The sequence below is a fragment of the Papio anubis genome, chromosome 7 (genome assembly GCF_008728515.1).
Source record: "Papio anubis isolate 15944 chromosome 7, Panubis1.0, whole genome shotgun sequence".
NCBI classification, from domain to species: domain Eukaryota; kingdom Metazoa; phylum Chordata; class Mammalia; order Primates; family Cercopithecidae; genus Papio; species Papio anubis.
The window spans coordinates 83,850,436-83,875,977 of NC_044982.1; the positions used below are offsets into that span (position 1 = coordinate 83,850,436).

The 25,542-nt window shown below is 41.7% G+C and overlaps 1 protein-coding gene across 1 annotated transcript; it reads left to right on the forward strand.

Annotated features, from left to right (window-relative positions):
* Positions 1 to 176: 176 nt before the first annotated feature.
* On the forward strand, positions 177 to 23,594 carry DAD1 (defender against cell death 1). The gene is made up of 3 exons (XM_003901558.5): positions 177 to 497; positions 13,533 to 13,707; positions 23,372 to 23,594. The coding sequence occupies exons 1-2, from the start codon at positions 287 to 289 to the stop codon at positions 13,661 to 13,663; spliced, it is 342 nt and encodes a 113-aa protein (XP_003901607.1). The 5' UTR covers positions 177 to 286; the 3' UTR covers positions 13,664 to 13,707; positions 23,372 to 23,594.
* Positions 23,595 to 25,542: the final 1,948 nt, after the last annotated feature.

Consider the following 25,542-nt stretch of genomic DNA (forward strand, 5'->3'; position numbering starts at 1 on the left):
ACGGGCGGAAACAGAACAAAAAGAGTACACGTCCCCAGCTCATTGATAGGGCCGTTGCGCAGACGCAATAACTTTTCCGAGTTGTAGTTGGGGCTATTGACGCAGTCCACGTCTGCGCAGTAGTTGTTACGCGCCCTGGCCTGCCTCAGCGCCTGCGCAAATTGGCACCCCGGGGGCGCGGAGTTAGGTCACGACGGGGTGCGCAAGCGCAAACAGCACATCCGGTGTGGTCGGCTGGTCCTCTAGGAGTTTTGGGCGCGCGGACCGGAGTACCTTGCGTGTAGTTATGTCGGCGTCGGTAGTGTCTGTCATTTCGCGGTTCTTAGAAGAGTACTTGAGCTCCACTCCGCAGCGTCTGAAGTTGCTGGACGCGTACCTGCTGTATATACTGCTGACCGGAGCGCTGCAATTCGGTTACTGTCTCCTCGTGGGAACCTTCCCCTTCAACTCTTTTCTCTCGGGCTTCATCTCTTGTGTGGGGAGTTTCATCCTAGCGGGTAATGGTTCTATAAGTGATCATAACAATAATGTGTTACTTTGGTGTGTTGCTTTTGTTTTCATAGTACTCTATATCAGACCACCGCCCCTTGAAGTTATGAGAAGAGCCTGCATTGCCCTTTTTTTGTGAATGGGGAAATTGAGGCCCAGAAAGCTTAGATCACATGCCTAATAACAAACGGCTGTGTAGGAGTTGGACTTAAATGTCTAAAGAAACCACCTTCGTGCTGCTACTCCACCTGGTGATCCACTCCACTTAATATTGGTCCGGGGAAAACCCTATTCCAACTTTAACTTAGGTTTAACACAAGTCTAAAATTAGTAGACTTTTCAAATGAAAAACCCAACCTTGAATCATCTCTGTCATCTTGACCTAATCACTACCAATCTCCGGTAAAACGTTTCAATGAAAGTGCAAAGAATATAAATGCTGGTGCTTTTCTTGTTGAATCATCCTTTACTTGATTTTGCCTTTTAGCTGCTACTACTTTTTTTCTTGTAGAGGAAGTTGTTATTTCACTGTCCTAAACCCAATTTTTGTTCACATAATTCTATTTTAGCCTTATTTTTCCTTTTGATTCCAGGATTTGGTAACCTTGTGGACTGCTATATTTAGCGAGAACTGTCTCCATCAATTTTTGTCAAAATCTGACTTTTCTTGCCCAACGGGGATTCAGTGAATACTGAAAACAGGCGTGGCCTCTATCGCTGGTATCACCTGCTACTTTGACTTTGAAAACATGCCAGCATTCATGGTTTCTTTTCAGTGTGATCATCAGTCAGGTCATCAGTTATATTTTCAGTCCAATATGAGGCATTATGGTAAAAGCTTTGGGGATACATCAGGCACATGTTCTTTGTCCTTAAAGAGTTTATGGTTTAGTTGGGATACAGACAAAATACAGCACTGGAATTGTCTAGAGGCCTGGCACAGTGGCTCATGCCTGTAATCCCAGCACTTTGGGAGGCCGAGGTAGGCAGATCACTTGAGGTCAGGAGTTCAAGACCAACCTGGCCAACATGGTGAAACCCCATCTCTGCTGAAAATACATAAATTAGCTGGGCATGGTGGCGCACGCCTGTAATCCCTTGAATCACTTGAACCCGGGAGGTGGAGGTTGTAGTGAGCCGAGATAGTTCCATTGCACTTCAGCTTGGGTGACAGAGCGAGAGACTCAGCCTCAAAAAAAAAAGAAGTCTGGAGACAGTGGTGCTGTGCTTAAAGTTAGAGACCTATAGAATGCTTTTTATACATTTGCATTGCTAGTTCTGACACACCAGAGATACTTCTCAGAATTTAAAACAGGCCTGAGGATCTGATGACTTGTGTACTGAAGTTGCAGATTAACCTTTTGATTGGATATTTATTTACCATCTTTGACTTTTGTCCTAGATGACCAAGACCTGGTTGTCTGTGGCGGCATCCTTGCCTTCAGGATGTGTTAACCATCATCAGACCAGATACATTACCCTCTGCTCTAAGTATTCTCCATCACCCACCCACCACCTTCTACTACAGTACTAAAGGTTTTTATTAGCCAGCCTGGAGAAGGAACCTTGATGAGAACTTCTGATTAATTTTGTTTGATGTTTTTGTTTCCAGGTCTGGAAGAGTAGGAGCAAGGCAGGGTCTGAAAGCTGAGTTTAAAAAGATGCCTTCTCCATGTAGAAGTCACCCTGCCTTCATAAGCCTCTAGGGTTAAGAATGATTTTTCATGGATGCATTGAAGAATGTGGTTTGCTGAAGAGTGGGCATGGACTCAAGTTACAGATTATCAGTGTAATAAAGCCAGAAGGTTTTTTGAGCAAATGACTTTTGCTTATGCTAAGACCTGTTTTTGAGCCCCTTGTGGCTGAAATTGAATTGGCAGACTGCACTGCCTTTCTCCTCTCCAACAGGAACTAGGTGGCTTGTCATTGAAGAAAAACCTAGTAAAAGGGCATGTTAATAATGGGGCCAATAAGGGGGATTAGAATTTCCAGATCTATTAGATAACAGGTAATAGAGCCAGAGAAATAAAGCAACTTCAGGAAAAGAAGGGATTCATGATAATTCTTATTTGCCACAGAAGGGGGTATGATTTATACTTCTTTTGACAGCACTGACTTTCCTAAATCCTGCCTCTTCTGCTGTTTGTTAGCCTAGATTGTCAACTGGAGACTGGTTTTAATCTGCCATTTGTTAGCCTAGATCATCAACTGGAGACTGATTTTAATGGGAAATTTGGATGCTTATCCTTTGTTTTGATTGTTGGCAAAGGTAGCCTTGTTCCTTTTTATGGTGCTGGGGTTTCTAACTTTCCTGTGGAGTTTCCTGTTGCAAGAGAATGGAGGAGTCCAGTGAGCTGGGAGAGGGAAATGTAGGAGATACTGTTGAAGGATTAGATAGTGCTGGCTATTAGATGTTTGAATGCCAGGCCAAGGAATTTGGACTTTTTTTTTTTCCCCCCACGTTGGATTTTCACTCTTTTTTCCCAGGCTAGAGTGCAATGGCACGTTCTCGGTTCACTGCAACCTCTGTCTCCCAGGTTTAAGCAATTCTCCTGCCTCAGCCTCCCAAGTAGCTGGGATTACAGGCCTGTGCCACCACGCCTGGCTAATTTTGTATTTTTAGTAGAGACGGGATTTCTCCATGTTGGGCAGGCTGGTCTCAAACTCCTGACCTCAGGTGATCTGCCTGCCTCGGCCTCCCAAAGTGCTAGGATTACAGATGTGAGCCACCACGCCCAGCCAGGAGTTTGGACTTTATCCTGTAGGTAACAGTAAAGCTTCTGAGGATGCTTTTTTAAAGGGAGAGATTTAAAATTGGTGTTAGCATGTAGGATGAATTGGAGGGAAATGTTCTTTAATCTTCCCTAATTTTTTTTTTTTTTTTTTGGCAGTCTATTCTATTCCCTCTGCATGTGTTAGTTTAGCATACGCTCTTTGGAAATTGGCCAGTACATTTTAAACCAATTCAGAATGCTACCAAACCTTTAAAAACCTGTTGTTATTGGGCCTAATGGTATGAAAATGGTCTGTTTTCTTCTATTCCCTCATAGCTGAGAGACTTACCCATGGTTTCAAGAGGGAACCAGAGGTGGAAAGTTGCCATTGAGAGAGCCTTTTTTTTTTTTTCTTTGATCATCAGAGTATAATATATTGACTTTAAAAGGACCTCAGAGGTGGAATATTTTTCTTATTTCAGACAGATTTCAAACATCCTCAGTTAGCTGTTTATCTTGTAGTTAGATATCTCTAGAAGAGGACATCTGTCCCTTTTTTAGAGTTAGGTTCCAGTGTTGGCAGCCCTTTAGTTTCCTTGTTTGCCCAACTGAAAGCTGTGCTCATTTAAAGTGCTATTTCGAAGGGATAAGTGGAAAACATTGACTGTCCTCAAAAGAAATCTTTGGTCTTGAAACAAGTTTTTAAGTCATTTCCCAACTATCATCTGTTCTGTTCTCTAATCTATATGAGGTAATTTTGTCTTAAAAAGTAGTGTTGTTTTTCCTAGTTTACAAATTCAAAACCAGTTTGAATCTGTAAGGCAAGGAGGCCTAGTCCAGAGTTTTCTGTCTCATGGGAGCTATTGGGCTGTTGTGGATTGGGGCCCAGCATTTACTTTGGAACTATCCATCAGATCTGTGGATCCTAATATTATCTGCCGTAACTGTTATCCAAGAGATTAGAAGTTTGCCACCCTTGTGCCTGATAGTCTTGTTTCTAAATATCTTTCATATCATTGCTACTTTTTCATCCTCTGTTTTAGCCTCTCAGTATCTCTTATATAGACTACTGTAATCCTCCTTACTGGTCTTCTGGCCTCTGGTTTCCAGTCCATCTTCTACTATGTTTGCAGGCTTGATTTGACTTGCAAATCTGATTGTGTCGCTCCCATGTACAATTTGTGTTTCCCAAAGTAAAATTAAAAATGTTTTTTTGACATACAGGGTCTTTCATGATCTGGCTTCCTCTCTGTCTGCAGCTTCATCTCTTGCCTCTGCCTCCTCTATACTCTATGCTCCAACAGTATTGAACTACTTGTCATTCTCTGAACACTCTCAAGTGTCAAACTATTTGCCTTTGCTTGACTGCCTTCAAAATTCTTTCACTTTTTAGACTTCTCAGCTCAGTGAAATTTCCTTTTTTTGTTACTGTTTTTAAAGAGAACAAGGTCTTGCTGTGTTGCCCAGACTGGCCTCAAACTCCTTGACTCAAGCAGTCCTCCTGCCTCAGCCTCCTGAGTAGCTAGGACTATAGGCATACACCCCTATGCCTGGCTTATTGCCCTTTGGAGCCCTTCCCTGACTCTGTAGCAGATTGAGGTCTTTCCATTTTATTCCTTTTTCACCTTGTATGTGTGTGTGAGAGAGATAAGGCACTGTGCTGTATTTGGGTGTCTGCCTTCCCTCTGGAAGGTGAGCCCTTGAGGGCAGGGGCTGTCTTCTCATCTCTTCATCCTCAGTGCTGAACACTGTACATGTTAAATGGTGAGCAGGCATATAGTCAAGTCAGGAATACTGAGCAATGATATGCTAGGTTCTCTGCCAAGGTGCTGGGAATTCAACTTGTGAAGCACACAGATATGGCTTCCATTGTCACAGAGTTTGTATTGTAGTGGGAAATACAGACGAGTAAATATGGATATGGTGCTGATGGAGAATTATTGGTGAGAATGGGAACACAATGTGCACCCAGCCCTGCCAGTAGTCCTGCAATAATGTTTCTCTTATATATTCGCCTTCCCAAAATAGGCTTCATAAATCACTATATTTTTCCTCTTTTCCTTTATTCTTAGTTGATGATCTTACTTTTATTTTTTCACTAAAAAAATAGAAGTGGGTAAGAATTCCTTCATCTTTTCACCACTGAATCATAACAGATCACCTGCTTTTATACCCATACTCTCTGACTTCTCATGATGGGTGATGTGTCTCTTTCCTGTGAAAGCTTCACCTGTGCAGAGGATCCAGTCTTCCCTTGCTCACTCAGGGGCTCCACTTCTGCAATTATTCCTCCATTCTGTGTCATTAATTTCTGTTTCTCTCCTGGATCATTCCCATCATATAAACATGTTCTAATATTGTCCATTTTTAAAAAATCCGTTTGACTACAGATATTCTTCTAGCTACCATCCCATTTCCTTTCCATCATTACAGAATTTTTGAAAGAATAATTAATGTTCCTACTTCCTTAACTATTCATTCCTTAACCACTCTTGGTATTGGTCTGTCCTCACTACTTTACTGAAACTACTCTTGCCATGTTTAGCATTTAACTTAGGCATCAGCTTCTGTGTAAAAGGAAAGTTTCTTCTTGAATATAAGACTCTCCTGCTTGTTCTGTCTCACCTCACTGCTTTTTCCTTTCTGCTGTTTTGTGCTGGGCACGTCTCTGACTGAGAGCAGGGTTGTAGATACCTTCACTTTGTATTTTTTTTTAAATAGATAAACTTAAATAACACCTGTATACCTACAACTACTGCTTTATATTTTTAGTTTTGAACTGTCCCCTGAATTCCAAATTAGTAAATCCAGTTGCCAACTTGATGTCTTCACTTGATGTCTGATATGTACCTTGAACTTAACATGTCCAAGATCAAACCTGCTCATCCAGCCATCTGCCTCTTCACCAGTTAGTACATGGTGTCAATGTCAGTTGCGGTTTTTTTTTTTTTTTTTTGAGACATAGTCTCGCTCTGTCACCCAGGCTGGAGTGCAGTGGTACAATCTCAGCTCACTGCAACCTCCATCTCCCGGGTTTAAGCTATTCTCCTGCCTCAGCCTCCTGAGTAGCTAGGATTACAGGCAAGCGCCACCATGCCTGGCTAATTTTTGTATTTTTAGTAGAGACGAGGTTTTGCCATGTTGGCCAGACTGGTCACTAACTCCTGACCTCAGGTGATTCACCTGCTTCAGCCTCCCAAAATGCTGGGATTACAGGTGTGAGCCATCACGCCTGGCTGGTTGTGATTTTAAGTGAAGAGATTTAAGTTTCCCAGATCCCTTGATTTTTCTTATCTCCTGCATCGGTTTCATCAGCAAGCTCTGTCTTCTCCAAAATATAGCCTGTATGTCTTCATTTCTGTCCATTTTTATTACCATTACCCTGAGCTCTTTGCGTCCTAAGTAATTCTGCTTTTTAACCTTGTAAACCATTATACTGTTCCATTGCTCTTATAACTGAATCCATACTATTTTCTAAGGCTTACCATGCCCCTCAGGATTTGGCCCTCATCCCTTTCCCCTTGATCACCATAGTCTTGTTAGTCTGTCCTTGATTTTTTTTTTTTTTTTTTTTTTTTGAGATGGAGTTTTGCTCTTGTTGCCCAGGCTGGAGTGCAATGGCATGATCTCAGCTTACTGCAACTTCTGCTTCCTAGGTTCAAGCGATTCTTCTGCCTCAGCCTCCCAAGTAGCTGGGATTACAGGCTTGTACCACTACACCCAGCTAATTTTTTGTGTTTTTAGTAGAGACGGGATTTCTCCATGTTGGTCAGGCTGGTCTCCAACTCCCGATCTCAGGTGATCCACCCGCCTCGGCCTCCCAAAGTGCTGGGATTACAGGTGTGAGCCACCGTGCCTGGCGTTTGTCCTTGTTGTATTTATAACATGCCAAGATTGTTCTTACTGTCTAGAATGCTCTGCCCCCAAATTTTTGCATGGTTGGTTCCTTATCTTTCAAATATTGGTCTTAAATAGCAACCTCTTAAAGAGACCTTCTGTTATGATTGAGTTTAAGAAAAGGTTCCCAGTCACTCTTTATTATCCTGTTTTATTTTCTTCATAGTACATATCTCTATCTAGTAGTTCCTGGTTTATTTGTTAACTTATTGATTATATGTTTCTCTCCATAGGAGTGGAAGTTCCTTGAGAGCCAGACTGTTTTGTTCTGTGCCATATTCCTAGCACCTGAAATGATGCATATCATGTAGTAGATGTTTAGTAAATATTTCTTGGAATAAATGGTCATTTAAGGGGACAGAGTAAATCAGAATTGCTAAAATGGAACAGGCTGCTTGAAGAGGTAGTGAATTTCCATCTTTGGAAGTGCCTAGGGAGAGACTGAAGGATCATTTGTAGTGGAGCATTTTGAACAGGCTTTTCTTTTTTTGCTGTTTTTGTTTCCAATGCATCTGAGAGATGTGATACCCTTATCAGTAACACAGGCTCTGGAAAGTTGATAATTCTCCATCTGGAGGTAGCTTACCAGATTCTGTACATGGTGAGTATACTTTGGAAAGCTTCCTGTGTGGTTAGTACAGCCTCCCCCAGCATGCCCACCCCAACACCTCTTGGGCATTGTATGCATCAAATGGGGTGTTGGTGTTTATGACCTCTGAGGCCCTTTCCATCTTTGTGGGACTCTGATTCGTATATTTTCATTGAAATAATCTGGCTACCATGATCATGATAATGATAACATCAATGTATTACCTTATCCACCTTCATGGATAATTTTTCTTTTTTTCTCTCGTATTTCCTCAAAACTCAACACCGTGTTCTCTACCCCAATAACCAGTATTAATAGTTTTCTATTTCTTCAGATTTTTTTTCTAGATTCTAACTGAAATGACAAGATAATTATGCATATCATATATAAATAAAATATTTTACTTTTTTTTTTGAGACTAGGTCTTGCTTTGTCTCCCAGACTGGAGTGCAGTGGCATGACCGTGGCTCACTGCAGCCTGCAACCTCTACCTCCTGGACTCAAGCAGTCTTCCCATGTCAGCCTTCCCAGTAGCTGGGGCCATAGGTGTGTGCTACCACACATGGCTAATTAGAACATTTTTTTTTTTTGTAGAGACGGGGGTCTCCCTATCTTTCGCAGGCTGTTCTCAAACTCTTGGGCTCAAGCAATCCTCCCACCTTGGTTTCACAACATGTTGGGGTTACAGTTGCGAGCTACCATGCCCTAGGAATGGGCTGGGTGTGGGGGCTTACATCTGTAATCCCTGCCCTTAGGCAAGCAGAGGCGGGAGGATTGCTGGGCAACGTAGGGAGACCTTGTCTTTACCCAAAACAAACAAAAAAATTAGCTAGGCATGGTGGTGCATGACTGTTGTCTCAGCTACTCGGGGCGCTGAGGTGGGAGGATTGTTTGAGCCTAGGAGGTGGAGGCTGCAGAGAGGCATGATTGCACCACTGCATTCCAGCCTGGGCGATAGAGTGAGACCCTGTCTCCAAAGAAAAGAAAAAGATTGGCTTTTTTTCATTTAATAAATCTTAGATATGTTTGCTGTCAATGTACAGAGAATTTACCTTATTCTTTTGAATAATTGCATGGGATTTCATTGCATGTCAGTAGTATATGATGTTTAGACTGTTTTAATTTTTTTCGACTTTACAGACATACTTTCAGAATGTCTTTGTTCTGTAAGATAAATTCCTTTGTCAAAAGGTAAAATCATTTGAAATATTAATGGATATTGCTAATTGCTCTCCCAAATGGATGAACGAATCTATACTTTCTACAGCAGGGGTTTACTTGGTACCCTTGCTTCAGTCATTGTCTTTAATATTTTTAAGGGTCTGGATACCTGAAAAGATCAATGGTGCTTCCATGGTGTTTACATGTTTAAGCATAATGAAAACTGTTGCCATGGTGACAGGCTCTGGAGAACTAGTCTGATAGTTTTCTGGCCTTTGGATTAGATTTGTTTGTTGCTTTTTCTTAGTTAATGATGGGATGATGCTAGCCTGAAGCGAGTTTAGGTTTTCTTAAGCAGTGTAATAATTTATCACAGGCATGAAGATACTTTGGAAGAGTGTATTCCTGGAACTACCTTTTTTTTTTTTTTTTTTGGTCAATGGTGACTGTAAGAATCTTCAAGGGCACAGAGTGTGGCAGTGGAGAGTTCTCATGAATTATATTGCTTAGGTCTTCTGCCTTTTTTGAGACAAATAAGCAGCTGCTGGAACTTCGAGATCAAAGATAGTTTATCGACAACTGTGAGGTCCTTGTGAATGAGTGTGCTGTCTTTATAAACTCTGCTACCCATTAAGTGAATATTCTATTAGAAAATAATTCACATTTTTGTAACTTTGTATCATTCAGCCCAGACCCTTTGTTGTTGCCTCAAGTGCATCCCCATCTAGGTATAATTAGAAACCTTTAAATCAGGAGATAAGAGAGCTTTGTGGGTTTTTTGCTTATACTTTTTTTTTTTCTCTCTGAGAAAGCCTCTAGATTTCAGTATAACTCTGAGAGTCATATTTTTTCTTCCTTTAACAGAGTACAAAATTTAATTGTACAACTTGATGAATTTTTAAATTTACCTATCTAACCACTATCCAGATCAAGATACAGGACATTATCAGCACCATAGAAGCCTCCTTGCATCTTCCCAGTCATCTTCTCCCTGTGAAAGATAAAAACCACTGTCTTACCATAGATTGGTTTTACCAAGTTTTAAGCTTTTTGTGCATGGAATCATATGGCATACACTTGTTTTGTTTTGTTTTGTTTTGAGATGGAGTCCCTGTTGCCCAGGCTGGAGTGCAGTGGCATAGTCTCGGCACACTGCAACCTCCATCTCCTGAATTTAAGCAAATTCTCCTGCCTGAGCCTCCTGAGTAGCTAGGATTACAGGTGCGTACCACCATGCCCAGCTAATTTCTGTAGTTTTTATTAGAGATGGGATTTCACCATGTTGGCCAGGCTGGTGTTGAACTCTTGACCTCAGATGATCCGCCCACCTCGGCCTCCCAAAGCGCTGGGATTACAGGAGTGAGCCACGTGCCTGGCCCTTGTTTTTTATTTTTGTTTTTTTATTTTTTATTTTTTTAGATGGAGTTTCGCTCTTGTTGCCCAGGCGGGAGTGCAATGGCACAATCTTGACTCACCAAAACCTCCACCTCCTGGGTTCAAGTGATTCTCCTGCCTCAGCCTCCTAAGCAGCTGGGATCACAGGCATGCACTACCATGCCCGGCTAATTTTGTATTTTTAGTAGAGATGGGGTTTCTCCATGTTGGTCAGGCTGGTCTTGAGCTCCCGACCTCCTTGGCCTCCCAGAGTGCTGTGATTACAGGCGTGAGCCACCGCCCCTGGCCTTTTTTTTGGTTTTTTTTTTTTTTTTTTTAGACGGCGGCGCCCTCCGCCGCCCCCCCGGGAGGGCAGTGGCCGGATCTCAGCTCACTGCAAGCTCCGCCTCCCGGGTTCACGCCATTCTCCTGCCTCAGCCTCCCGAGTAGCTGGGACTACAGGCGCCCGCCATCTCGCCCGGCTAGTTTTTTGTATTTTTTAGTAGAGACGGGGTTTCACCGTGTTCGCCAGGATGGTCTTGATCTCCTGACCTCGTGATCCACCCGTCTCGGCCTCCCAAAGTGCTGGGATTTGTTTGTTTTTAATCAAGATAAAACATGACAAAATTCACCATTTTAACTATTTTAAGTGTATAGTTCTGTCGCATTAAGTACATGTACATTGCTGTAAAATCATCATCACTATCCATATCCAGAACTTTTTTGTCTTCTGCAACTGAAATTCAGTCCCCATTAAACAATAACTCCTCATCCTCCTCTCTGTCAGTCCCTGGCATCTACCGTTGCACGTTCTGTTTCTAGGAGTTTGACTACTCTTGATGTCATATAAGTGAAACCATGTAGTATTTGTCTGTTTGTGATGGCTTATGTCACTTAAAATAATGCTCTCAAGATTCAGCCATGTTGTAGCAGGTGTCAGAATTTCCTTCCTTTTAAGGCTGAGTATTCCATTGTATGTATATATCATACTTTGCTTATTCATTCTTCTGCTGACACTTGGGTTACTCTCACCTTTTGGGTATTTTGACTAATGCTGCTATGAACATGGGTATGCAAATATCGCTTGAGAGCCTGGTTCCACCCTCCACCCTCCCAGCTCCCCAGGATGGAGTTTCCCTCTTGTCACCTAGGCTGGAGTGCAATGGCATGATCTCGCCTCACTGCAGCCTCCACCTCCTGGGTTCAAGCGATTCTGCTGCCTCAGCCTCCCGAGTAGCTGGGATTATAGGCACCTGCCCACCTCGCCCAGCTAATTTTTGTATTTTTAGTAGAGATGGGGTTTCACCGTGTTGGCCAGGCTGGCCTTGAACTCCTGACTTCAGGTGATCCGCCTGGTTCAGCCTCCCAAAGTGCTGGGATTGCAGGCGTGAACCACTGTGCCTGTCCGAGATGCTGCTTTCAGTTCTTTTGGATATGTACGCAGAAGTGGAATTGCTGGATCATATGGTAATTCTGTTTTTAATTTTTTTGAGGAGACTCCATACTGTTTTTCACAGTGCTACCCCATTTAATTTTCCCACTCGTTAGTGCACAAGGGTTTCAGATTCTCTGCATTCTTGCCAACTCTTGTTTTTTTGATATTAGACATCCTAATAGCTGAGAGGTGATATCTCATTGTAATTTTGATTTGTATTTCCCTAGTGATTAGGGATGTTGAGCATCTTTTCATATGCTTGTTGGCCATTCCTATATCTTCTTTGGGGAAATGTCTATTCGAGTCCTTTGCCCATTTTAAAATCTGGTTATGATTTTGTTGTTATTGCATTGTAGGGGTACTTTAATATATTCTGATATTAACCCTTTATCAGATATGTGATTTGCAAATATTTTTTCCCATTCCATAGGTTGCCTTTTCACTATTGTGCTCTTTATTGTACCTTTATTGTGCACAGAAGTTTTAAATTTTGATATAGTCCAATTTATTTTTACTTTTGTTGACTGTATTTTTGGTGTCATGTCCAATAAATCATTACCAAATACAATGCCATAAAATTTTTGCTCTGTTTTCTTCTAAGAGTTTTTTAGTTTTTGGTGTTACATTTAGGTCTTTGATCCGTTTCGAGTTAATTTTTGTAGTATATGGTATAAAGTAAGGGTCCAGCTTCATTCTTTTGCCTGTGGATATCCAGTTTTCCCAACATCATTAGTTGAAAAGACTTGTTTCCCCATTGAGTGGTTTTGTCACTTTGGTTGAAAATCATTTGATTTTGTATACGAGGGTTTTTGTGCATTTCTTAAAAAACAAAGTAATTAAATTGATTCATTTTTTAACTGTAGTAAATGTACTTTTAAAATAAACTTATAATGGAGAACCTGAATCATTATCCATAAATAGAAGGTCACACTAAAAATACCATGGAGCTGGGCAGACGTGTTCACCCATGCCTGTGGTCCCAGCTGCTCGGGAGGCTGAGGTGGGAGGATTGCTTGGGTTCCAGTCCAGCCTGGGCAGCATAACCAGACCCTGTCTCCTACCGAGTTCACAGTGGCTCCGTGTGGCTGTGTCCCAGAATATTCCTCATCTAATTGAGGGGGTACATTTGTTCCCCCAACATATTTACTTAGGTTCTGCCCTGTGGTCTCTATGTGGGAGCTGGGCTCTTCTGGCTTTGGCTTCCTCTGGGTGACCTGCTGGGTTCCAGCTGGTTTGGCCGGCCAGTGTGTATAAAGTCTTTGGCCGGGCGCAGTGGCTCACACCTGTAATCCCAGCACTTTGGGAAGCCGAGGTGGGTGGATCACAAGGTCAGGAGTTCGAGACCAGCCTGGCCAGTATGGTGAAACCCCGTCTCTACTAAAAATACAAAAATTAGCCGGGCATGGTGGCGCATGCCTGTAGTCCCAGCTACTTGGGAGGCTGAGGCAGGAGAATGGCTTGAATCCGGCAGGTGGAGGTTGCAGTGAGCTGAGATTGTGCCACTGCATTCCAGCCTGGGCAACAGAGCAAGACTCTGTCCCTGCCTTCCAAAAAGATAAAGTTTTGATTGTGTTGCCCCACTTACTTGTGCAATTCATCCATTTTTGTGTATAGCAGAAGTTCTTCATTGCAGTATAATATTCTATTGTTTGCATATGCCGTAATTTATCCATTTTACTGTTGATAGACATTTAGATTGCTTCCAGTTTGGGGCTATCTGGGTATCATTTGTGTATATGCGCTTTGATCTATGTATGCATTCATTTCTGTTAGAGTAGAATTGTTGGGTCCTAGGGTATGTCTGTATTCATTAGCAGTCATATTTATTTCATACTTCCATATAATCATTTTTTGTGTTTTGCTTCTTGTGCAGTTTGCCTGAGAATACAGATCAACCCACAGAACAAAGCGGATTTCCAAGGCATCTCCCCAGAGCGAGCCTTTGCTGATTTTCTCTTTGCCAGCACCATCCTGCACCTTGTTGTCATGAACTTTGTTGGCTGAATCATTCCCATTTACGTAATTGAGGAGTAGGAGACTAAAAGAATGTAAGTGATGATCATAGTCCTTGTCCTGTAATGTTGATTTTAGGAAGAGAAATTGGATGGGACTGGTTTCGATCGTGGTTGGCAAGCCTCCCATACTGCTGTTGACGTTTGCAGAATTTTCCATTGGTCTGCAAAGTATGCATTAATATCATAATCAGTGCTACCACTCGTGGTCATTGCCTTGTCTTATTCTTCAAATCATTAAGATAACAGGAAATTAGTGTTTGTAGCTAGTACAATAATGTCTGCACCAATAACTCCATGAAAATAACTCAGAAATTTTGGAAGAGACATAAATGGTAGGTTTTGCCTTTAGATTTGTTAGTTATTTTTTTTCTGATTTTGATCTCAGATGACTTTAAATGCTGGACCATTGTTTTCATAGCACTTAAATCTGATAGCATCCAGTGTATGTTGAATGAATGACTGTGGGCATTTGCTAATATGTGCCTTAAAGTAGAAATAAATGGGGAAATTGGGTTAACTTGGGAGAAGACTTTAAAATGTAAGATGGGATGCTGCTTGGTTCATTTGCCATTTTCCATTTTTTAGCAGTAGAGTTCTTTCTCCCTTCTCCCAAACAAACTCTTACAAAAAGAATCTTGGTATATAAAGCAGAAGTGGAATTGGAGTTTTTTTGATGGACAGAAATTGAAAAGCCCTCTCTGCTTGGCCTTTCCCTTCACGTATGGTATGCCCTCCCCTGCATCACTCCCTCCCAAGCAGAGTTCTAATGCTTTAATAAATACATGGCTATTTCCATACCGTATGTCAACACTGTTACTTTATATATGAGACAACAGAGGCCTAGAACAATCCATGGACCTTCCCTGGCCGCATAGTTAAGTGTTTGCAGTGAAGTGCCCTAGTCTAGCGGTGTTCTTGGCCCAGTACTCCTTCCGGTATCCCATGTAGCTTACTGATGAATGCATGCAATATTTGCCTTTGCATTGCAAAGTTTAATGTTCTGGGTGGTAGAGAAAAGAGAACCTTAGGAAATCTCATCCTATTTGGGGGAAGGATATCCTAGGACCAGCCTCTTCCTCACCACTTGGAAAGCTGTCATTTTTATACCAATCAGCAGAAATCTAGTACAAGAGTTTTAGAGCATCTATGTGCAAAGTGGATGCAATAATGTGACAGTGACTATACTTCATTTTCTGACGTGAATTAGTCATTTAGTTATAATATGTTACATAAATCCTTTCCTTTGATATTGCCTCAAAAACAGTTCTGTTAGTTCAGGGAGAAGGTATCATTTTGGTAGTGGTAAGTTGACAGAGAGGTTTATTTCAGTGAAAAACTTTAAGAACCACTTTGTTCTGTTATTTTAATACAGTTTAACTCCTTAGAGACCTGATTAAGACTTGAGTTGTCCTCTTCCCTCCCTTCCTCCCTCCCCTTCTATGTACCAGCCAATGTCTTGTTGTTGGGAATATAAACAATATTGTTGGCTGGGCGTGGTGGCTCATGCCTATAATCCCAGCACTTTGGGAAGCCGAGGTGGACAGATTGCTTGAGCTCAAGAATTTGAGGCTAGCATGGGCAAAATAGCAAGACCTTACCTTAATTTAAAAAAAACCCCAAACTGGCTTCTGTTTTCAAGACATGTACAGTAGGGGAGAATATGTAAACATAACAGTTAAAATACAGCCCTGTTAGGGCCTCACTAAAGGTCTGAACAAAGTGCTGCAATAAATCCAGAGAAGAGAGCAGCTGTACCATCTGGGAGCTGGGGCAGCAGATGAGTTATCTGACCAATGGATAACAACTATTGCCAGTTACAATTAACTGTTACCAGTGGATAACCTTGAATGCAAGTAGAAAACTGACCCTCCAACATTGACCTTCTCACGCTTGCAACTATGAGTAACCCTTGGGCTTCCTGATAGAGCCTTCTGGAAAGGTCATAAGTCTTCTGATTGCTTACTCTAGATTTCTGAAGTTCTTTTTTTCTAGATGAGTCATGGTGTGTACTTAGGAAGGGGACAGAGCAAACATTTCAAGGATGTTTTCTAGGCTCAGGGAGATACCAAATCATGGAAAATTATTTCCTAGGGCTGTCATGATTGGAGGAGGACTTTACTGCAGAGAGCTTAGTATTTCAAAATTACGACAAAAGCAGAGACAAAAAAGCAGTCTCAGCAGAAACTGTGTACTGCAGACCATATTAACAACCTAGGACCACCTGTTCAGCTGGGAATTATGGGCCCAAAGCATAGCAAAATCCTCAATCCCAGATTGCAGTGTTAAATCATTCTATGGAGAGTATGTTCATAGAAAAATCCTTCTCTCTGGGGGATTGCCCAGACTATTTTTCATGGAGATCCTTCATTTGACATACACTACACTGTCCTACTCTCAGTTTTTAAAAATATACTTTTATTTGCTCCTTTTATGTGCTTTTAACTCAGCTATATGTGCAGTGTGCCACAGCACTTTAAAAACATTTCCAAGTAAATTCTCAATATTTATACCAGCTCAGAAGGTAGAACAAAACAGATGGAACATCTTCATATTTTCCAACTAAGTTGAGAGTTTGATATTAAAAAACAAACATCTGTAATATAGCTGATCTTACATGAATTTGGGGATGACAAACTCTGAACTACTCTGAAAGAGGAAGATCAAAAGAAAATGGCATTGGGTTAAAAAAATAATTCAAGGGGAAGTAAGGAAGTTAACAGATAATGAGTGCTCAGTGTGTGCTATGCTTTAAGTACTTCTTATTCTATATCATTTTATTTTCGGAATAATTTCACTTAGATAGGTTTGCTGTTCTCACTTACAGATGAGGAACTGAAGTTGAGAGAGCCTTGCTAGAACGGCCGGGCGTGGTGGCTCATGCCTGTAATCCCAGCACTTTGTGAGGCCGAGGCAGGTAGATCACCTGAGGTCAGGAGTTCGAGACCAGCTTGGCCAATATGGTGAAACCTCGTCTCTACTAAAAATACAAAAATTAGCTGGGCGTGGTGGCCGGTGCCTGTAATCCCATCTACTTGGGAGACTGAGGCAGGAGAATTGCTTGAACCCAGGAGGCAGAGGTTGCAGTGAGCCAAAATTGCGCCATTGCACTCCAGCCTGGCAGGAGTAAGACTCTGTCTTTAAAAAAAAAAAAAGAGAGCCTTGCTAGAAATCTTATAACTAATGTTTCTATCCAGGTCATCAATCATCAAGAAAGATTCAGTAGTTTTTAGACTATACAAATGAAAATACAAAAGCAAAAATGCTCCCAGTGGGCTTCTGACCCCCAGAAATCCATGCACACCTGAAATGATGATCAGTTTTTGGTGTGTAGGCGGCAGCATATTTTTGAATGAATGCATGACAGAAAGAAGCTCAGTGGATTTCAGTATTTAAAAATTTATATGCTTTAGTTTTTTCCATGTTTGTTTTTCTGTGTTTCTTTCTGAAAATCTTTTTTTTTTTTTTTTTTTTTTGAGACAGAGTCTTACTCTCTTGCCCAGGCTAGAGTGCAGTGGTGTAATCTTGGCTCACTGCAACCCTGCCACCCGGGTTCAAGCAATTCTCCTGCCTCAGCCTCCCCGAGTAGCTGGGACTACAGGCACTTGCCATCATGCCCGGCTAATTTTTGTATTTTTAGTAGAGATGGGGTTTCACTATGTTGGCCAGGCTGGTCTCGAACTCCTGACCTCGTGATCCGCCCGGTTTGGCCTCCCAAAGTGCTGGGATTACAGGCATGAGCCACTGCACCTGGCCTGTGAAATTCTTTTTTTAAAAAAAATCTCAGTCCATCTCAGGTGTTCTGAAGGGTAATGAGGAAAAGAAGGACAGAACTGTATTGGATCACAGTTTGAGAATTAAAGTTCCTGATGAATTGGACCCTGGATCAGAAGGAAGGGTGAACTGGGCCCAAAGGGACAAAACCTTGCTTGAAAATGTGCTCAACTCCCAGGGAGATAAGATAGCTGCCAAATGCCTGTGCCTGGTTAGCATGGTTTTGTTTTTATAATGGAGACCATTCTCCCATGTCTTAAAAAATTCAGTGTTTGATCCTAGCTGGAACAAGGGGGCTACAGGGTTGGGCAGAACATTTTAAACTGACTGGCAACACTGTTTACAAACATGCAATTGTGTTGGCTTTTCGAATTCAGTTAAGTATAGTAATCTAGAAAATTACCTCTGGAAGGGGATCTTGATGTTATTCTGTAGGCTTTGCTGCCACCTAGTGGATTGTATGTTTCATGTGTTGAGAGACTACCACAGAACATAAGAGGAGTTGAATTTGGGGGAAGAAGCTACTGATACCTGTGTTATAAAACCTAGTTTCTTTCCAGTCATTGAGGGGCAGCAGAGGTCCAGGTGGGCTTAGATGCTGGGTTGGGGGTTGCTTTACATTCTGGCCAGAAGGGGGCAATGTCGAGTTAGGAACAAAAGGGCATAGAACCCTAAAGTGGCCCTAGATTTTGTTTCATAGGGGAAGACCAAGACTGTGCACATAGACCCTCAGGTTTCCCCTTTGTTTTCTTTTTTTCACCTCGTCAGTTTGAGAGCTTCCTTTTTTGGTTTGTTCTACATCTTTTATACTCAGTAGTGACCTCCTACTGACAATAATCTTTAATTTTTTGTTGGTGGAGGGCCCCATTTAGTTTTTATTTTATTTTCTCTTTGATACTTCCACCTTATGTTGAAGTAGGTCCTGCCACCAAATAAGCTCTCTCCAAGGGAACTGTCCTAAATTTGTAGGAAATCTTCTGAGGTAGTCACATCATAACTTTTTTCAACTCATTTTTCTCTGTTTAGGAGGTGAGATTAATTATATATCTATTTTTATGTGATGGGGTCTTTCTATGTTGCCCAAGCTGGGAACTCCCTGGGGTCAAGTGATCCTCCTGCCTGAGGCTCCCGTGTAGCTGGACCTACAGGTGTGTCACAGTGCCTGGCTCTGAGATTAGTTCTTTACCTTTCATTCTTAAAACTTTGAATCTACTTTTTTATTTGCTAAAAAGTGCTAATTGATGACTCTACTTGTTTATTGAACTCCGTTTTATATTTGGTCTATTTTTTAAGACTACCAAAGAAAAAAAGAATATCGAAATAGAATTGTATTTATGAATATCATTGCTGCCCTAACTCTACTGCCTTATTTTCTCCATCCTCCCAGTTTGGATGACTCCTATCACCCAAGTCATTCCCACCCCTCAGGTTGCATAGGAGCCTCTTCTCCGGGCCCTTAGTCTACTGCATACCTCCAATGCTGCACTTATCACATTGTTATGAAACTATTCATTCACTTTCTTCTCTCTCCCACTGGACTCAATTGTGAACAGTAACAGTGTGTGTTTGTTGAATGAGTGTATGAATGAATAAACCTTTTTTGTTCTTTTTTTTTTTTTTTTTGAGATGGAGTCTCGCTTTGTTGCCCAGGCTGTGGTGCAGTGGCATGATCTCAGCTCACTGCAGCCTCTGCCTCCCGGGTTCAAGCGATTCTTCTGCCTCAGACTCCCAGTAGCTGGGACTACAAGCGTGTGCTACCATGCCTGGCTAATTTTTGTATTTTTAGAAGAGATGTGGTTTTACCATGTTGGCCAGTATGGTCTCCATCTCTTGACTTTGTGATCCGCCCGCCTTAGCCTCCCAAAGTGCTGGAATTACAGGCATGAGCCACCGTGCCCAACCAAATAAACAATTTTTAACTGCAAGAAAAAGTTATGTTATTAAGTTACTTGGATGCTAAAACATGGAAAGTGCTACGAAAGAAAAAAAAAGCCAAGGCAGAGATTCATGGGAGAGGCTGTGGAGTGGGGAAGAGCATGAGACAAGAAGTCAGAGTAGGGGCTGGGTGCGGTGACTTAGGCCTGTAATCCCAGCACTTGGGGAGGCCAAGGTGGGAGGATCGCCTGAGCTCAAGAGTTTGAGACCAGCATGGGCGATGTAGCAAGACCTTGTCTCTTCCAAAAATCAAAAGAATTAGAGGGGCGTGGTGGTGTGTGCCTGTGGTCCCAGCTACTCAGAAGGCTGAGGTGGGAGGATTGCTTGAGCATGGGAGGTCAAGGCTGCAGTGAACTGTGATCATGCCACTGCACTCCAGCCTGAGTGACAGAGTGAGACCTTGTCTCAAAAAAAAAAAAAGAAAATCAGAAGACTTGTATTGTAGCCTTTGCTCTGTTAACTAGTTGAATGGACAAATAAACTTACCTCTGAGCCTCAGTTTCTCTGTCTGCACTATGAGAGGATTGGCCTGGATGTTCATCAAAGTCTCTTGCCACTGTTAATGCCTCTCAGCATAATTCTTGATGGTTCTTTTGTGTTTGAGGAGGATTGTACTGTTTTTGTGGCTCCTCAATTGGGCTTTGCTTTCTGTTTTCTCCTTAATTGTTGCTTTTTCATATTTTCAGATTCCCATTATCAATTTATAGGAGGTAGAAAATTAAATGTGATTATAACTAGATGCACATATTTGTATGAAACCTTTTACAAGAATAAACCTTTGTAAAATGTCTTATAGTTCCCACATTAACAAGCTTGTAGGATTCACATACGTTCCACATATACTTTTACATACATCAGCTCATGTGATTCTTCCTTCCTACCCAGTGATGTGGAGATAGACAAATAGTAGTATTCTCATTTTACACCTAGGTAATTACACCTTGGTGAAACTTAGGTTGATGTATCCAGGCCCTGGAACTAATAAGTGACTGAGGGGGAACTGGATAACAGACATTTGGACTCTGAACCTTTATATTCCTTCCTGTTATGTTTAGGACTTTCAGATGATGGCTTTATATATATGTCATGTTAGAGGGTTTTCATTAAAAATGTTAAATTTGCTTTTCTTTTTAAGAAATTTTTATTTATTTTAAATTTTTATCAGAACCATCAGACTGGATGCTTTTCTTTTTTAAATGGGAAAAATTTGGGAGAGATTGATAGGAAAGGATGAAGGCCGGCTATCTCAAATGTTTCTGCATAGTTGGCCATACTTAATATGGTCCAGGAGAAATGGAGGAGAATGCAGGTCAGGAGACCTGACTTTGGCTACTGAGGGTGATCCTGGACCAGCACTGTCCAATAGAGCGTTCTGCAGTGGGGAAACATTCAGGGTCTGCACTGTGCGTTATGGTAACCACTAGCCACATGTGGTTATTGAACATTTGAAATGTGGCTAACAGACTGAAGAATTGAGTTTTTAATTTAACTTTGACTAAGTTTAAACAGTCACCTGTGGCTAATGGCTGTGGTGTTGGACAGCAGAGCTCTGGACAAATTTGTCAACACTGTCAGGTCACAGTTTTCTCATCTCTGTAATGAAAGGATTAAAGAAGCTGATCGCTAAAGCTCCTTTCATTTTTTAGAAATATACAGTCTGTGCCTTCTAAAACTGATGATTCAAATTGAGCTGTAAACCTAGAATTTCTGCAGAATGGTCTTTGATTCACATTATTTCTAATTTCAGTTTTAATTAGAAAACTGACGAGGATCCAGGATGAGATGAATTTGAAGGAAAATCAGTATTTGAACCTGTCTGCCCATTGCTAGTGTCTGAATAGAGATATTGCTGGAGAAGAATACACATTCCACATAGAAATGACCCTGGCTGGCATTATCTTTTCTATCTCTACAGAGTCATTTTTAACAGTTCTTTGTGTTATGCCTTGCTTTCTTTTAAGATGATTACAACAAACTGATTAAATGGCACTGTCTTTTCTGCGCAGGTGAAATAGACTGAAGCCACGCTAACTTTTCTCAGTAGGTGTCTTCCATTTTGCATGTCTTGATATCAGGGGAGGAGATTTTATTAGTCAGTTTCCTGAAACCTTTATGCCCTGGTTAACAGTTGAAACCATTCTTCTTAGCTGTTGAATAGTCAGTTATGTGAGCTAACATTTCAAAGAATCCTAGAACCTCTGCTTTTAGAATAGTGTCTGGTAAATAGATCTGCTTTAAAAGAGGGGGAGCAGATCTTTGTAAATAGGATTTTCTGAAAACCACTGTCAAAGAGACTTACTCTCATGAGTCAATTTTTGCCTTTCACATGGACTGGCCTCAGCATCTTATATTTAAATGTTTTAATATCATAAAATCTTGAAACTTTGATTTTGTACTAAACTAGGATTTCTTTTATATTTCTAAAAGTGTCAAGGCTTTGTTCCCTGAAAATGGCTTTATGCTCTAGTCCTCTCTCACCTTGGCCATTAGAACTATAATGTAGCCAGGCGCGGTGGCACACGCCTGTAATCCCAGCACTTTGGGAGTCTGGGGCAGGTGGATCACCGGAGGTCAGGAGTTCGAGACCAGCCTGACCAACATGGTGAAACCCCATCTCTACTAAAAATGCAAAAATTAGCTGGGCGTGGTGGTGCACTCCTGTAATCCTAGCTACTCAGCAGGCTGAAGCAGGAGAATCGCCTGAACCCAGGAGGCAGAGGTTGTGGTGAGCCGAGATCGCGCCATTGCACTCCAGCCTGGACAATAAGCACAAAAATCTGTCTTGAAAAAAACTGTAATGTTGCATTGGTTTATAGTCTATTGCCAGAGAGTTTGCTTTAAGAAATTTGATGGAATGAATAGTTGAGTTTGAATAGGTCTGTTTGGTTTTGTTTGGCACTATGAACACCTTTTGCTTCCTGTTACTGCTCGCTCTTTTACACATTTCTTATAATACCACCGATTCAGCAATGTTCTGCAATTATGTAGCATTTCTCTAAATACTATTGTTAGTGAAATAAACGCATTCTGGCTGAAAGTCTAAAATCTCTCCTTTAAGCTCTGATGCCAGAATCTCCAGGTTACTTACTTGACTCAATATACCAAATAAGGTAGTGCCCTTTTACCTCCTGGGGCAGCCCGGTTCTTCTGAAAGGTAGTATTTCCCAGCCTTTTTTGAGTCATGGTACACATAGGAGATTACAGTATTTTTATGGCACACTGGGAAAATCAGTTGCTTATCGCTGGAGACAGTGGAGCCCCTAGGGCCGGAGGTTTTCCAGCCAGACCCGTGCTGGAGTCCAGTAGGTGCGAGGCTGTGCTTTGAGGGACTAAAGGAAGCCTGTATCTTGTGGTGAGGGTTCCACCTCACAACTCACAGATCTCAGTTCCATTTGGCTCTAGCAGCAATGTAGCCACTTCTGTTGGGGTTACTCTTTCTTCACCTTTTTCTTGCCAAAAATAAACTTATCTTTAAATGAAAACTAAATTATTTCTTGTATTTTGGTCCTTTGTTACAGCTGAGATTGGGAATTTTTCTTTCTTTCTTGAATCCTTACTCCCTACCCTGCCTCCCCGCCAATGGAAATCTGTGCTTTATAAGCATTTTAGATTCCGGAAAGCTCTTTAGGTTGAACTACAACCCTCTCACCTCAAAGAATTTGTGGGCCAGGGAAGTCAGAGTGACTTTTGTGAAGTCGTGCGGCTAATGAATGGTAGAGCTGGAGTTAGAACACACGTCTCCCAGCTCCTAGTTGGTTTTGCCTTGGTGTGCTTGAAACTCAGTTTTGAACGTTAATTTTTCTGGATAGTACTCCCATAAAATGTTCTGTGAGAAATACTTGCTGCTTTCTAGTTTTTCTCGCCTGGTTTAAATATTGTCCTGAGTGTAGGAACCCCATAACTGTCTTGTGGGTTAGAATTTAGATGGAAGGATTTGGGGCCCTGTCTCTAGTATCATAAGACATTTAACCTTGCTGCTTTTTTCTTCTAGGTTCACTCTTTGAATTTCCTGGATAAGAGTTCTGGAGATGGCAGCTTGTTGGACACATGGATTTTCTTCAGATTTGCACTAGCTCTGATTTTTATGCAGGAGAAAAGCCCAGAGTTCACTCTGTGTCAGAACAACTTTCTAACAAACATTTATTAATCCAACCTGCCTTTCATTAAATGTAACCTTTTGCCTTCCTAATTAAAGAACTCCATGCCACTCCTCCTTATGCCTCTGGCTCTGTTTTTATTCTTTACCGGTATCAGAATCCTTTTTTTCCCTTCAGTCCTCTGTGCTGAACTCTATGAGTTGGTAACTTACATCTGTGAACCTGCCTCCTTGTTTTCATTAAGTGTATTTGAAGTTAATGGCAAAAGGCAGTGCTGACAACCCTGGGAAATGGCAGTCCTTTGTCTTCTTCCTGGAGCAGGTAATCCTTTACTAATCCTTCGATTATTACAGGTGCTTCCACTCTTATGACAGTGCGTTCCTAGAACTGCATCATTAAGCACTGTGCCAGAAATTGAACTAAGTATGTGCTTCCACATTTACATCTGTTTCAACATGTTTTAGTGGTAAAAGTGAAGTATGTTTTTCTTAGGCAATGTAAACAGAGTGAAAAATGGGGGTTATGTATGTGTTGACTTATAAGATATGATATTCTCCAAAGCACCTTCACAAATATTCTCTCATTTTATTCTTGCAATTACCTTAGGGGTTCCTGTCCTCATTAGTTAGGTGAGTAAATTTAAACTCAGATTTGTGACTTGCTTAAGATCAGAGTTCATGACAAAGCTTGGGTGGAACGTAGGTCTGCTGGCTGAAGTCTGGGCTTATCGATGTGTATCATGCTCGCAGCCCTGTTTTCATCTTGGGTGCTGTCGGGTTGCTATATATGGGGTGCAAGCTATGTTGAGAATGCCACTACTTAAATTTAGCCAACTACCGAGAATGATGAGTTGCGAGCTTCTCCAACTTGGCTGCACGTTAGCATGACTTGGGGAATGTAAAAAGAAAATCCCAACGTCCAGGCCACACCCCAGACCAATTAAGTAAAAATCTCTTGGGGTGGCATCTGTAGTTTGTAAAGCTACCCAGGTGATTCCAGAGCACAGCAAATTGGAGAAACACTGCTCTGGATTCTTGCTACTCAAAATGTAGTCATTGACTACCAGTATTGGCATCACCTGGGAGCACAGGCCTCATTCCCCGCCCCCCCCGCCCCCCGCCAAAGCTAAAGAAGCAAAATCTTCATTTTAACAAGGTCCTCAGGTGATTTATGTGGACAATAAGATTTGAGAAGCCCTGATCTGGAGCAGTGGTTCTCACATTTTGGTGTGTCTCAAGATTACCTAGGAACTTGGTGAAAAAGTTGGGCCTGTATGTTCCTTATTAGCTCTTTGCCTAACTGATAACGCACTGAGTCAGGAGTCAGCAAGCTTTTCCTGAAACAAATGGGCATGGCTATGTTCCGCTGTCACTTGACGAAAATTGGCTGTGGCTATGTGGGTGACGGTTTGCCATTCTTAAGTGATACTAGTTCACCGAGATTATGATTGAGCAGTTTAATCTGCCTTTTTTTTTTTTTTGTATGTGAGACGGAGTTTTGTTCTTGTTGTCCAGGCTGGAGTGTAATGGTGCGATCTTGGCTCACTGCAACCTCTGCCTCCTGGGTTCAAGCAATTCTCCTGCCTCAGCCTCCTCAGTAGCCGGGATTACAGACATGCGCCACCACACCCTACTAATTTTGTATTTTTAGTGGAGAGGGGGTTTCTCCGTGTTGGTCAGGCTGGTCTCAAACTCCCGACCTCAGGTGATTCGCCCGCCTTGGCCTCCCAAAGTGCTGGGATTACAGGTGTGAGCCACCGTGCCTGGCCTAATCTGTTTTATATACAGATGTCATAGACCTTATCAGGAGGCTTCTGGATAATTTTTAGTCTAGAGAAATTGGAATTTTGAATAAGATAAGCATCTGAACTTTGAGACATGGGTTGAAAACTGGGAATAATAGTAATTTTATGAAGGAAGACATTGTAATTGCAGAGTCTTTAATATACAGGTTTTGTTTATTTTTTCATAATGATCTTGAGGTACATGGGACAGGTATTAAATTCCCATTTGCCAGGTCAGCTGTGGTCTCAGAGGTTGTGATTTACCCAAGCCAGTTACCATCA